Genomic DNA, 13,915 nt, shown 5'->3' on the forward strand with positions numbered 1-13,915 from the left:
ACAATGAGGCTCTTTGTTTCCAAAGCCAAAAACCATAAGCCTTTAAAAGGCAAAAACCACAAGCCCAGCAGAGCGCTCCCTTTTGGCCATTAGGCTAATTGCACTTTCCAAGATGGACTCTATTCAGGCACTTTCAAGGAGCAATGGAAAATGTTCCTATACAAGAAACTGGGGGAGGGATTGACATGTACAGGTAGTCCTCCACTTACAACAGTTCGCTTAGTGACCATTCAAAGTTACAACGGCATTGAAAAAAGGTACTCGTGACCATTTTTCACGCTTATGACCGTTGCAGCATCCTCACGGTCACATGATTTACATTTGGATTTACATTTGGATGCTTGACAACTGATTTATGAGTTTTGCAGTGTCCTAGGGGGGTCATGTGATCCACCTTCTGCAAACTTCTGACAAAGTCAATGGGGAAACCAGATTCACCTAACATCTGTATTACTAGTTTAATAACTGCAGCGATTCACTTAACAAGGTCGTAAAATGGGGCAAGACTCACTTAAATTACTTACTTAACAACATAAATTTTGGGCTCAATTGTGGTCGTAATTTGAGGACTACCTGTACCTCCAAACAACTCATCTTATACTGTTCTTTTGGAAAGAAACTTCTCTGCTTCAAGCAAACGATTGATTCTGTCTTCTTTCCAACTTGGTTTGGGAGGGACGCTTCTAACACCATCTTAATTCACGAAGTATTTCATGTATTTTCATAACAGGGATGTTATTATTCACGATTAATGTAAATTATTGTATGTCTATTGCTGGTCGATGACCGTAATAAACTTTATATTCTATTCCAACACCTGATTTCCTTGCGGCAGAACATATATTGTGAATGCAGCTACTGCGGTGGATTTGCAAGGTAGCCAATCAGTGGTGAAATCCAAATTTTTCTACTACCGGTTCCTCTGGGCGTGGCTTGGTGGGAGTGGTGTGGCTTGGTGGGCGTGGCAGGGGAAGGATACTGCAGAATTTCCATTCCCACCTCACTCCAGGGGAAGAATACTGCAAAATCTCCATTCCCTCCACACTCTGGAGCCAGTCAGAAGTAGTATTTGCCAGTTCCGCTATCGGTTCTCCAAACTGCTCAAAATTTCCGCTACCGGTTCTCCAGAACCTGTCAGAACCTGCTAGATTTCACCCCTGTAGCCAATTCTTAAACCGGGGGTCTCCAACCTTGGCAGGTTTAAGACTTGTGGACTTCAACTCCCAGAATTCCTCAGCCAGCAAAGCTGGCTGAGGAATTCTGGGAGTTGAAGTCCACAAGTCTTAAAACCTGCCAAGGTTGGAGACCTCTGTCTTAAACCATGGTTTCGTATGTCATGTGAATATAATATCTCTTGTATTTCCGCGAGAAAAGGTCCCTAGCTTGCTTAAAAAAAAAAAAAGAAGGAAAAGGGTACCAAAAAAAAAAAAAACCACTGGAAAAAACAGACTGCCACGTTGTTCCTCTCAGCTTGGTTCGACAGACGGGGTGTGTGTGGTGGGGGAGAGACGGCAGCTGCCTTCGGGCGTATAAAGAGCCGAGGTCAAGGCAACGCCGTTCCCTGAGAGGCCGCCGGCGGTGTTTTGGCGGCTGATCTCAAGGCAGGCGGCGGGAGGGGAACCCTTCAGCGGGAACAGCCTCCCGCGGCGGGAGGGGGGCGGGCAGGAGGCGGCGCGGAGGGAGGGCAGGCCGGCTTCGGGAAGCGGTGCTCCGCGCTGGGACTGGTTCCTTCGCAGCCATTTTCTGTCCAACCAAACAGCCGATTTGTGGAGGGAGCCAACCAGGGCCGCACTGGAGGTTTGTGCCTGGCTCCGGCCAATGATTGCTAACCGGTTCCACTGCAGGCTCGAATGAAATGTCCGTCTCCCTCCCCGGGCTCCGGCGTTGCCGCCGCGCCGCCGCTGAGGGGACCAGGAAGTGTGGGGGGGAGCCTGGGAAAAAAAAAAAGACGAGCGGCCGGAGCTGAGCGGAGCCCACGCCGGGCCCGCTTCTTTGTGCCGCGTCTTCTGCTCTCGCCGCGAGGGGAGGAGAAGCCGAGATGGCGGCGCTGGCCGGCCGGCCGGCCGGCCGGCCGGGCCTTGGAAACGCGGAGAGCGGGGTGGGGGGCAGAGCGAGGCCCGAGCGAGGCGGCGGCGGCGGTGCCTCATCCTGGGTCGCCTGCGGGGCAAACCCGTCCTCGCCTTCCCCCCCCCCCCTTTTTTTTTCCGCGCCCTCTTCCCGAGTGGGGGGGGGTTTCCCCCAACGGCGAGGACCCCCCCCTTGCTATTTGAGGGGGGACTATCGTAACATGGGGGGGCTGCAACCGCCCCGTTTCTCCCCCCCCCCCGTTTCCCTCCTCGGGTGGAGTTGGGCTTTATTTTTAAGCCGACCCACTTTGTCTGCTTCTCGGCCTAAAAAGAAGAGGGGGTGCGGGGTTTGTGGGGCCCCCCTCGCCTGCCCCGACCGACCCTCCGTCGCGCTGCTCCTCTGCGCTTTTGGCGGTTCCAAGAAGGGGAAATGGGACGCTGTCATAAAAGGGCTCCCGCAGTCCCCCCCAGCCAGATGATGCATTCGTCCGGGCATGGCGGCCCTAAAAGGTGGGTGGTGGTGGAGGGTGGGGGGGGGCATGGGGCTGCTATTTTAATTGCCCGAAAGCTTTTTTTTTTTTTTTTTCCTTTCCTCCTGCTGGGTCTCGTGTTTTTCTCTGCGTATTTATTAGCATTCAGACGTTGCTGTTGTTTTGTCTTGTTACGTCTCCCACGTGCGTCTTCCTCCACCCACCCACCCTTCCTCGTTGTCAAAGGGCCTTTATCGCTCCCGGCCTGAAAGGATTCAACGCACCCAATTGGATGTCCACTTATGAGTAATTCTTTTTTTTTTGTTTTCCCCTGTCTAAAACGTACACACAACTACGGCAGATGGGTGTTGTGGGATCAGGGTTTTGTTGTTGTTGTTTTGCCAGCCAGCCTGCCTAATTTTAAGGTGGGACCATGTGAGTAAATGCTTGTGAACCTATCAAGAGTGCAAATATTTCATCGGATTTCTCTGACTTTTTTTTTATATATATATAAGGGAGCCTTGCATGTTTTTTCTCTGAGTTATGTTTGTGTTAATTGATTTAGACAGAAATTATTAGTATTAAAAGTGTTTGATCCGCTACGCAGAATGTGTACGGCCTGTTAGTTCCCAGAATTACTGATCGATATTTATTAGAAAATTCGTAGGTCTGATACGGATCCTTTCTGGTGTTCTGCTCATTGGTAAAGCAAATGAATAACAAAGACTATAACGGTTCAAAAGCAAGTCATGGATCTCAAGTGAGGTTATTAAAAGTTTCAGCATAAATCATTCACTGGATGACAAAATATATACCAATTAATCTGTCCAATTGTCTGTACTTTGTTAGACTTGAGATTAATGCAGGTAGTCCTTGACTTACAATAGCATTTAGTTACAATTCAAAATTAATAATGGCACTGAAAAAGTAATATGACCATTGCAGTATTTCCATGGTCACATGATAAAAATTCAGAAGCCTGCCAATTGACTTGTATTTATGACAGTTGCAGTGTCATGTGATTACCTTTTGTGACCGTCTGGCAAGCAAAGTCAATTTAACTGTGTTACTATCTTAACAACTGCAGGGATCCACTTAACAACTGTGGCAAGAATGGTTATAAAATGGGGCAAAACTCACTTAACAAATGTTTTAGCAACATAAATTTTGGGCTCAATTGTGATTGTAAGTTGAGGACTACCTTTATATGCTTATTGGCTCTTGTTCCTTTTTTGCTCCCTAAAATACTGACCTTCCAACACACGCACACACAGAGATGCTTTTGCAATTAATAACATTCCAAACATATGAAACTTGGAATAATTGCATCATTTGTCAAATATAATTTTAAAAGGGCATAGAAAACGAAGTGATAATATTCAATATAGTTACTAATAAGCAATGTACATTATTGTCTTTAAAAATAACTCAAAATATATGTACTTAGATTTATATAAAATAAATTAATATACTGTTAATGTACTATTAGTGTTATTGAAAAGATAGTTTGTTAGTTTATCTAACATTGCAATTCTATACATGAATTCATGATATAGTTGAAGAAAGATATCAAAGATTGATTATCTTCACAACGGGATACATTTTCTTAGAAGTTAAGTCTAGTTGACCTTGATGAAATCCATAGATAACAATGTGTAGGATTAGAACTGTAATATCTCACATCTAACTTTTCAAAGTACATTTCTCAAAATGTAAAAATGCTTTCCCTACCTAATTGCATAATAGAAATTTAATAATTGTATTATAAATTAAGATTGATGGAAATATGATAAGGACTCTTTTGGCACTTTCAGATGTGATAGCTGATTTTAACACATCTTGAAGACTTGAATAGACCCTACACAGGACTTGACTGAAATTAGGAAGGCCCAGGACTGCAAGCTACAGATGTTAGGAAAAAATATCCCAGAGGGATGCCACTTTTCTAGTGATATCAAATAGTCTATGTCAGGGGTATCAAACTCATAGCCCGCAAGCTGGATGCATCACATGTTGACCACGCACACCCCGGTTTAGCAAAGGGGAAAAAAGTTGTGATAGGTCACTTGACGACGTGGTCTATGGGGACATATCCAGAAGCATTATCTGCATTAGAGAACCAGTTCTGACAATAATCTGTCATGGTTTGTTGACATGTCTTCTTCCTCTTGCTGCTATGATCATGTCTTCACTCTCTTATTGACTGTAATCACTTGGGTGAACACGCTGGATCATTTGCAGCCATTCTCTGAGCAGAGAAACATGGGTGAATGTGCCCTGGGATTATGTTAGGGGTACCAGTGCAGAGCTGACCATTCTCTTCCAGCTGGAATGACAGAGAACTACTCTGGTACAAATGTCTGGCTCTTGTCAAGCAATCCAAAGCAGTTTGTTCAGTGGTCTGGTGCTGTATCCCTCTTCAGTTTGCAAGGGAAAGACTGCTGTAATTTGGCATGTGATCAAAGCAGCTCTTTAACTGAATGCCCATCCCTTTCAGCCCACTTCTTTCACACTCCTCTCTGGGCACCCTTTGAGTCACAGGGTGGCTGTCTTCCTACTTCCATCCACTTTGTCTGCTTCAAGTGTGAACTACTCAGAGCAGAAAGCCCCTTCTCAGGTTAGATTAGTTTTATTCCAATATTGGCCTAGTAAAACAGCAGTAGATGATGCTTCCTTGGCAGGGGGGGGAATTGAGATTATTTTGTTGCTTTTCAATTAATAACAAAAAAGGACCAAAACAAATATAATATTGAGATACATACACACATAAATTTTCAAAAGGAAGGAACCTCCCCCCCAAAATTATTAAATTTATGTAATTTTATTACAATCCTTATTTATGGAAGTGGCAGTAATTCTCTTTGAAATTCAGGTTAATGCTTCTTGAAGTGGAGCCAAAGCATGAAATATTTACACAAAGAGTAACAACATTGTTTTGTGAAGAGTTTATCATTGCCTAATGAACAATGGCCTCTATTGTACAGAACTTAATGCACTGAGAAACACTCAGTTATTTGAAATAGTAGATAATTAATTATTTATGTGCAAGTCTTTAACATTTGATATGTGTTTGATAACTTCTGAAATACTTCAGTTTGCATAAGTGCCCCACAAAAGAATAAAGTTGGCTGCCTGGGGATGATAAAAGAAATGCCATACCATTACACATGAATAATAGTATCCCGGCGTGCTAAAACAATTTAGCAGATAAATTGAACTGAATAATAAGAAATGGCAGTGGGATTTTCTTAATATACCTGAAAGTTCAAATTCAGGTATAGAAGATTATTGATATTATATATATTGCCATTCATGATGGTGGTAATGTGTATAGTCATTGACTATAGTCAATGTCCTGTTTAACAATTATCTTATTATTATAGATGGATGGTGATAATTCTACAACAGATGCTTCACAGCTGGGAATTGCTGGAGATTATATTGGTGGTAGTCACTATGTGATCCAGCCTCATGATGGTAAGTAATATGTTGAACAGAATCTTGATTCTTCAACAGTTAGAATTGCCCATTCTCTCCTTTCTTGGTATCCCGTTCTGTTTGAAATGCCTTTTTCTTTCTTCCTGTACAGGAGGCTGACAGGGAAGATATAAATGATTTGTTTTAGTGTCTAAATTAAAATGTAAAGAACTTTTGAAGGAAGGCCAAACACTGCATAAAATTAGTACACTGAGAGCATATACACCTAAGACAAATTCCTTGGGTGTCCAATCACACTTGGCCAAGAATTCTATTCTATTCTATTCTATTCTATTCTATTCTATTCTATTCTATTCTATTCTATTCTATTCTATTCTATTCTATTCTATTCTATTCTATTCTAAGAATGACATCTTGCTCATAAGCTGAGCATCCCATCTTTGATATAAATTATGCCTCAGGCTTAATATTGCTGGTTGTATTAGGCTAGTGGCATGATCTTTTCTTTCTTAAAATGCTGAAATGTTGTGTAAAAATATGAAAGAAAAACTAGTAGTTTCTTTAAAGCACTTAAAGAAGAATCCAGGTAGCCCTTGACTTATGACCAGTAGCTTAGCAAACATTCAAAGTTACAATGCACCTTCCTGGAGGTACATACAATCCAGATTTGAAGTTCTGATGGCTACCACTCTCCATCATGTGACCAACCCAGGGATACCCTTTCGGTGATGTCTAAGTGCCTGGAGGCGGTACGGGTCTGGATGGGTAGAAACAGGCTCAGACTCAACCCCTCCAAGACCGAGTGGCTTGGGGGGTGGGGGTTGAAGGTTGTGTGGGGATAAAATGGTTGTCTAATTTTTAATAAAATTAAAAGATAGATTAAGGTATTAATAGGGAAGTAAGTAAAGTGGGGGAAATGTTATAATAAAGGAAATGACATTATTAAGATATGATAAATATGATAAATATTGGAGGAGTAATATTGGAGGAGTAAAAAGAAGACTTAAAAGATGTATTCAGAAGATATATTGAATGATTGATTATGTATTGTTTGTTTGTTTATAAAATAAAAAAACTTTTTAAATAAATAAAAAAAAAGAGTTACAACCTTGATGAGCAGGCTTCATTATTGTTGTAACTCAAGGACTACCTATAACAAAGTGTAAGTGTAGGTTTTTCAGTTGGGTATCAGTGCATTGATTAACATTCCTGATTATGTAATTAATGTGTTTTCTTAGATACTGAGGACAGCATGAATGATCATGAAGATACAAATGGTTCCAAAGAGAGTTTTAGAGAACAAGATATATATCTTCCTATTGCAAATGTGGCAAGGATAATGAAGAATGCTATACCTCAGACAGGAAAGGTAATATATGTAAAATATTTGATAGTATTCCATATTTCAAATCCAGATTAAGGATTTTGGATCTGGTATTGCTGAGTTATCAGTCTCTGTTAACAGGCAAAAGTGTCATATCTTGTGGTTAGTTATAATTCCATCTTGTCCAGGATAGAAGTTTGCATTTTTCTCTTGTGAGGGAAAATAAGTTTTAAATTCTGGGACAGTTTCATTCTCTTAAAAGGAAATTGCCAGGTAATTTTTCATATTGAGAAAAAAAAATGGCAATAATTAATAATTCTCAGAAGCATTCCTTCAATAAAATAACATTTATTTTTCATTTAATGGCACGCAAAGTGTTTTGAGTTTCAACCATTTTCAATATGGTTGCTTTGCAAATGGATTACTTTGCTTATTTTGGAAGTGTTTTGCTCTTAAAAATATTTTCCACTTTCCAATTCTCTGTATAAAATGCATGTTTTGTTAGTTTTCTTAGTATACTTAAGAATTAATTGAGATTAAGCTGGGGAATATGCTTTATTTATTATATTATTTTAAACATTAATGGCTTTTAATATAATAGGGATTGATAACTAGCTAGATTGGCTCTTTGATTAGGCATCAATGTCCATTCATGGGGCAGGGTGAGCTTCTAAAAATGGTTCTGCAACATTTCTGTTAGAGTACATGGTACTTCTGTTAAGACGTACAACTGGGAAATTTGGCACAAAGATATCAATATTTTAATATTCAGCTCTGATCTGCTTGTCATCTGAATCAGATGGGACACTGGTTAAATCAAGTAAGATGTCACTAGTACTTGGATCTAGTAACAACATGGATGAGAATCAGCAAACCAAAGCAAAACTCCAGTAGAATAGATGCCTTGATATAAATTTCCTGTGTCCAGGAATCTGTTACATACCCTATTTTCCTCTTGAACAGAACATGTGTCATTTGGTTGTTCTTGATCTAAATGCATTGTTTGGGACCGCACTAATTTTATTAACGGGAGGAGTCTTTACCAGCTTTAACTATCCTTACATAAGGTTAGTTGACCATTATCTCTGATAATGGAAAATGTCAGCTATTATGGAAGATGTGTAAATTTCTAACAGGTTCAGGCAGACTTGATTATGTTACATTGATCCTGGAGAAGCTGAATGGGTTGCTGGTTTGATTCCCAGTCCATATGAATGCCTCATTTGATCTTTAAAGATCAAAATATTTTTGGGCTTAAATGTCTGAAAGAACATTACTTCCCTGTATCTGCCTGCCTTGTTTTTATATTTTAGACATGCTCCATTATTATGCCTTTTATATATTTTTATTATGTTTTGGAGAGGGTTATTATAATTTTTATCTTTTTGGAAAATGATAGTTTAAAAATACGTTAATGTACATTGTGTATATTTTAGATTGCTAAAGATGCAAAGGAATGTGTGCAGGAGTGTGTCAGTGAATTCATCAGTTTTATTACATCAGAAGCAAGTGAGAGGTGTCATCAAGAGAAACGGAAGACAATAAATGGAGAAGATATTCTCTTTGCTATGTCTACTCTGGGGTTTGATAGCTATGTTGAACCTTTGAAGTTGTATCTTCAGAAGTTTAGAGAGGTTTGTAATTCTATTTGCAACTGTTTCATTGTATGCTTAAATGTATTTGTATTGGAAGTAAAGATAGCTGGGTAATTTGTATGTGTTCCTATTGGAAAAGATCACTTTTTACCTGTACTGCAGTATTTTTTCTTTACTATACAAGTGTATATATTTATAGTAGAAAAAATATTCCTATTGTTCGTATCACACGGACTAGACTAAAAAAGCAGCTTGTATTTACCAATTTGTTGCTTTAACAATGTGGGTTAATCAACATTTGCAGTTAGTGCAAAACAGAACCTAATTTAACATGTTAGGTTCTGAGAAGAAAATGGATGAGAATCTCCAAGAAATCAAACTAAAATATATAAATGGTGACACAGCACATCCTTTCTTCTCTTCCCCCTCTTATTTGCACTGTTTTATTGCGGAGGAGGTTTTGTGGCCTTACTTCACATCTGTTTTATTTGTACTTTGTTTACCATAATGATAAGAATGAACAGAGTGGAGCAGAGTTGATACATATGTATCCCATAATAAGGAATGGTGCTTATTGTTGCAGTTTCTCTCTATAAATAGCTATTCATAGCAAGTTGGAAGACAGAACCTCACATCAGCCTCTGGTTAAGACAGACTGAGCTGGCAGTAGTATGGGAAAATTCCTCAAAACATCTGCCTAATTTGCCATTTTGTCCAAGAAGCTTGTCCAGAAAACCTACTAGATGAATATTTAATATGATCAGTGATGAGGCAAAATCAACAGGCTCCTATTAGGAAAAGTCTTTTGCATAAGAGAGAAAGAGAGATTTCAAACTTATTCGATTGTATTGTGAATTGCAGAAAATGCATGTATTATATATAAACCATTACTGTTTTTCAAGGCAATGAAGGGAGAAAAAGGCATTGGTGGAACAGTTACCACAGCAGACGGCCTTAGTGAGGAGCTCACAGAGGAAGCATTTAGTAAGTACTGTATTTCTAATACTGACTGGGGCAGATGTGGTAATTGTTGCTTAATACTTACAATTAAATAGGCTTGTTAATTGTATTGAACTATAGCCAGTATTTATGTGACAGTTTAATGGCAAAGTAAATGCAGCCCACAAAATATTGATGCTATATGTAGGTAGTCCGTGGGTTAGGGACTGGGCAAAGCACAGTCATGTGACCTCATCACTTAGTGATAGCAATCCAGTTGCTATCATTTCCAGTTGCCATAATAATTCCAAGTTCCAGATCATTAAGCAAAAAGTGGCAGGAGTCCCAGGTAAGTAGCATGGGTAGAGGGGGCGATCCAGCGCAGGCTGCACATGAGTCCAGGGTGGCCAGGGGGCTGGACCCATCAGTGTCCTTCCCTGCCAACTTTCACATTGACTTTGCTTGTGGGAAGCTGGCAGGGAAGGTTGCAAATGGCAATCACATGACCGTGGCTCCCTGCAATGTTATAAGTGTGAGCCAGGCAGTCGAGTGTGATCAAGTGACTGCAGGGATGCTGCAGTGGCCAGAACTTTGAGGATTGGTTATACATCCATTTTTTTCAGCACCACTGTAATCTTGAACAGTTCACTGAACAAATGGACACAAGCCAAGTGTTACCTTAGCTTGTTCATGAATCCTTGAAAACAAGATTGAAACGAAATGAACAAGGAATTATATTGAGTGATTTACAATTTTTGAGCAAGATTTCATATTGATGTACTTCACTTGTTGCCATCACTATAAATGATTTACCAATGAGGAGAATTTCCATTGAAAATTACATGTGAGATAGTATAACATAAATTTTGATGCATGAAGATTTATTCCTTAATGAAAACACAGAGACAAAGCAATTCTTCTGCTGCTGTTGGATTGTTTACTGAAGCATATAGAAACAATGTTATTTTTTCAAATATCCCTCATTGACAAATAGTAGTCTTTGATCTCAAGTCAGCATTGTTATTTATTTGAAATAGTTATGTCCTGTCCAGAGAATCTCATGCTGATTATAATGAAGAAAAGATAATGAAACAATACAACTATGTAAAATTAAATTGAAAATTAATTTGAAATACTCGGTTTAAAATACACAGTTGTTTACCTGAAACTTGATAGATGGTAACAGTGGTGTAATTTACCTAAAACTAACTGCATTCTTATTGTAAGACAGAATTGTTTTAATAAAAGTTTCTGTAGAAAACAAATTTTTCTTTCATTATGGGTTATATTTAAACTATGCAGAGTTCTGATGTCTCACAAGAAAGATCCCATTGTAAAGCATTTTTTAATAGCATTCTTTGCATTTTGATAACAGCTGTCTCTCTCTTTTGCATAGAGTTCATTGAGCTTTTAATTAGATATCTTCCACTCATTTTGTACTCTGCATTTTTTCCAGTAGAATACAGATACTTTTGAGTGGCTGAAGATAATTATTAATTGTACATAGTTCTGGTAGAAAATCTAATCGGGCAGGAAAGGAGGAATTCTCTGATAAAACTTTATCACAACGGAACTGCATTAACTGCACAGTTGTTTTCTTCACTGAATTATATTCCAAGTATTGACTGAATTAAAAAAATCCCTATACTGATTAGAGGATTGTTTGAATGCAGATCAAAGCATGTGTAGGCATTGCTGATAGAAGCTTACTTCCTCTCTTCCTATTGCCCAAAAAGTTCATCTGAAGGTTAGATGATCCTCCTGAATGAGAGGAAGAATGTTTGAAAGTAAGGCAGAGAGACCTTTATATAAACACTATAAAAAAAAAGTGTCTAATTTTTAATCATGGTGTTCCTCTCTCTCCAGTAGTCCTCAACTTACAATAGTCCGTTTAGTGAACATTCAGAGTTAACAACAGCACTGAAAAAAGTGATTTATGACCATTTTTCACACAATTATTGTGGCATCTCAATGGTCATGTGATCAAAATTCAGATGCTTGACAATTGACTCATTTATGATGGTTGTAGTGTCCTGGGATCATGTGATCACCTTTTGCTCCTGACAAGCAAAGTCAATAGGGAAGCCAGATGCACTTTACAACTGTGTTACTAGCTTAACAACTGCAGTGATTCACTTAACAAATATGGCAAGAAAGGTCATAAAATGGGGGCAAAATTCACTTAGCAAATGCCTCACTTAGCAACATAAATTTTGGGCTCAATTGTAAGTGGAGGACTACCTGTATTTTATTAGAATTTTAAAATGCTCAGAGAAACTTTGGGAGTAGATTGGTGGAAGATAGAACATGGAGCAGCAAGTATGTGAAACTTGATGACTGAAGTTAGTAGACGTATATCTTTGAAACCAGGCTGTTTTGTCAGAAACATTGCATGTAATTTGACAAGGTTGTTGCATTTGATGGAACTTGCCCTGTTGACTGATCAGGCATATTTGTTTTGTTTTGTTCTGTTTTGTGTGTGTGTGTGTGTGTGTTATTCAAAAAATATTTGCCAGACATAGACAAACAATTATAAAAGAGGATAGAGAATCTTTGAGCACATGTTTCCGTTAAAGTACGATGATGTACTTCAAAACAGTCGTGTTTTAAAAAACTGAAAATATTAAAATGCACTATAAAGAATCAATCTGTCTTCCAACTGTAAGATGAGACAGTTAATATATTATTTAATGTTTTTATTCATACTACTGTGTATTTTTATCTTCCAAATTAGTTCATAGTGGAACTCTCAGTTTCTTGTTAGGAAGGTCTAACATTCATCTGGTACTATCAGGTTGCAGTTCCAGTACATATTAGTGAAAGAGATCAGATTTGACACTGTCTAATGGTAGATACTTAACTTAGATTTGGTATTTAATTCTACATGAGCAGAAATCTTCTAACAATGCTATTTTTCTCACTTAGCTAACCAGTTGCCAGCAGGTTTGATAACTACAGATGGCCAACAACAAAATGTCATGGTTTATACAACGTCCTATCAACAGGTACTGCATTTCCTTCCTCCCCACTCCTTAACTTTTTAAAATATTTCCATCAGTACAATGAAAAAGTGTGTTATTGCTAAGATCACTACAATAGATCTCACAAACAAATGAGTTTCTGGATTGACTTTGGAAATTAATGTGTATTTGTTTTCTATTCTCTAGATTCCTGGTGTTCAGCAAATTCAGTTCTCATGACTTGAAGGCTTTAGACAAGTAAGAAATATGAACAAGGAATGCTAAAGAAAAGAGAACTTGAATTTGAATTGGCTAGCGAAGAAAGAAATGTCACTTTGTATATTCAATAGTTGTAATGTAGCTTCCTGAGGCTTGACTAACTGAGATGTGAACTCTGATTCAAACCTTTTTTCAGGAGTGATTTTAAAAGAAATTGGATTTTAAAGGTATTAAAATATTTTTTTTGTTTTGTACAAGAGTTTGTTGCTCTGTATAACTCCTATATGCATTGTATATTGCAATTTACTACTGTCAAGAGATTTGTAGACAGTTTCTTATTTTCATATTGAATCATGTTACTTTTGTAATTCAAGTAAACAGCTGGGTTTAATTCACGTTTACCCTTTGAATAAAACATAAGGGTACAGTTCATTTTGAATGCAAGTTGCCTTTATTATAAAAATTGAGATGACCTTTTGTTTTGTATCTGTCTTGCATGAGTTGAATTAAATATTTATTAATATTTAACTTGAAATTCCTCAAATGCCCACAGTTCAAAATAAGTGCTCCCAGTACTTTTAATATAATACTTTAAATAATGGGAATCTAGAAGTAACCAATCTTTGGATCCTAGCATTATAACCTTGGGTCATGGTCCCTGGGAACTATTTTGCACAAGCTGTAAAAGAATGAAGGTGGGTTTGTCATGAACTGTTGTCTTGTATGCAGAATTAGTTCTGTGGATTGTCTGGTACCCAGTATCAGTGTTAACTGTATCTGGTAGTGCAGTCCCTGTTTTGCAACAATTAGAAGTATGTAGTAAAAGGGATTTTTTGGTTGATCATTGAACTAGGGATATTCATCTTGCTACTTTTGAAATAAATTGCTTTTAATTTATGATTTC

General features: G+C 38.3%; 1 protein-coding gene across 5 annotated transcripts; it reads left to right on the forward strand.

Moving 5' to 3' along the window:
- Window positions 1–1,704: 1,704 nt before the first annotated feature.
- Window positions 1,705–13,915, forward strand: NFYB (nuclear transcription factor Y subunit beta). 5 transcript variants are annotated; one of them, XM_070946721.1, is made up of 7 exons: window positions 1,705–1,797; window positions 5,920–6,013; window positions 7,213–7,343; window positions 8,735–8,932; window positions 9,796–9,877; window positions 12,758–12,837; window positions 13,000–13,915. In XM_070946721.1, exons 2-7 carry the CDS (start codon window positions 5,920–5,922, stop codon window positions 13,030–13,032), a joined length of 618 nt encoding a protein of 205 aa, XP_070802822.1. In that variant the 5' UTR covers window positions 1,705–1,797; the 3' UTR covers window positions 13,033–13,915. The 5 variants fall into 5 exon arrangements, with proteins under 5 accessions (XP_070802822.1, XP_070802818.1, XP_070802820.1 ...); XM_070946717.1 differs by lacking the exon at window positions 1,705–1,797 and adding an exon at window positions 2,379–2,576; XM_070946719.1 differs by lacking the exon at window positions 1,705–1,797 and adding an exon at window positions 2,662–2,842.

This window comes from Pituophis catenifer, unplaced genomic scaffold (assembly GCF_029215685.1).
Source record: "Pituophis catenifer annectens isolate HBS135680 unplaced genomic scaffold, rPitCat1.0.hap2 SCAF_7, whole genome shotgun sequence".
Lineage (NCBI taxonomy): Eukaryota > Metazoa > Chordata > Lepidosauria > Squamata > Colubridae > Pituophis > Pituophis catenifer.

Bases quoted from the DNA above. Each gene is read 5' to 3' on its own strand.
- NFYB (XM_070946721.1), top strand. From the start codon at position 5,920: ATGGATGGTGATAATTCTACAACAGATGCTTCACAGCTGGGAATTGCT. The intron at 8,933-9,795 runs GTTTGTAATTCT...CTGTTTTTCAAG, and splicing joins ATCTTCAGAAGTTTAGAGAG to GCAATGAAGGGAGAAAAAGG. The intron at 9,878-12,757 runs GTAAGTACTGTA...TTTCTCACTTAG, and splicing joins GCTCACAGAGGAAGCATTTA to CTAACCAGTTGCCAGCAGGT.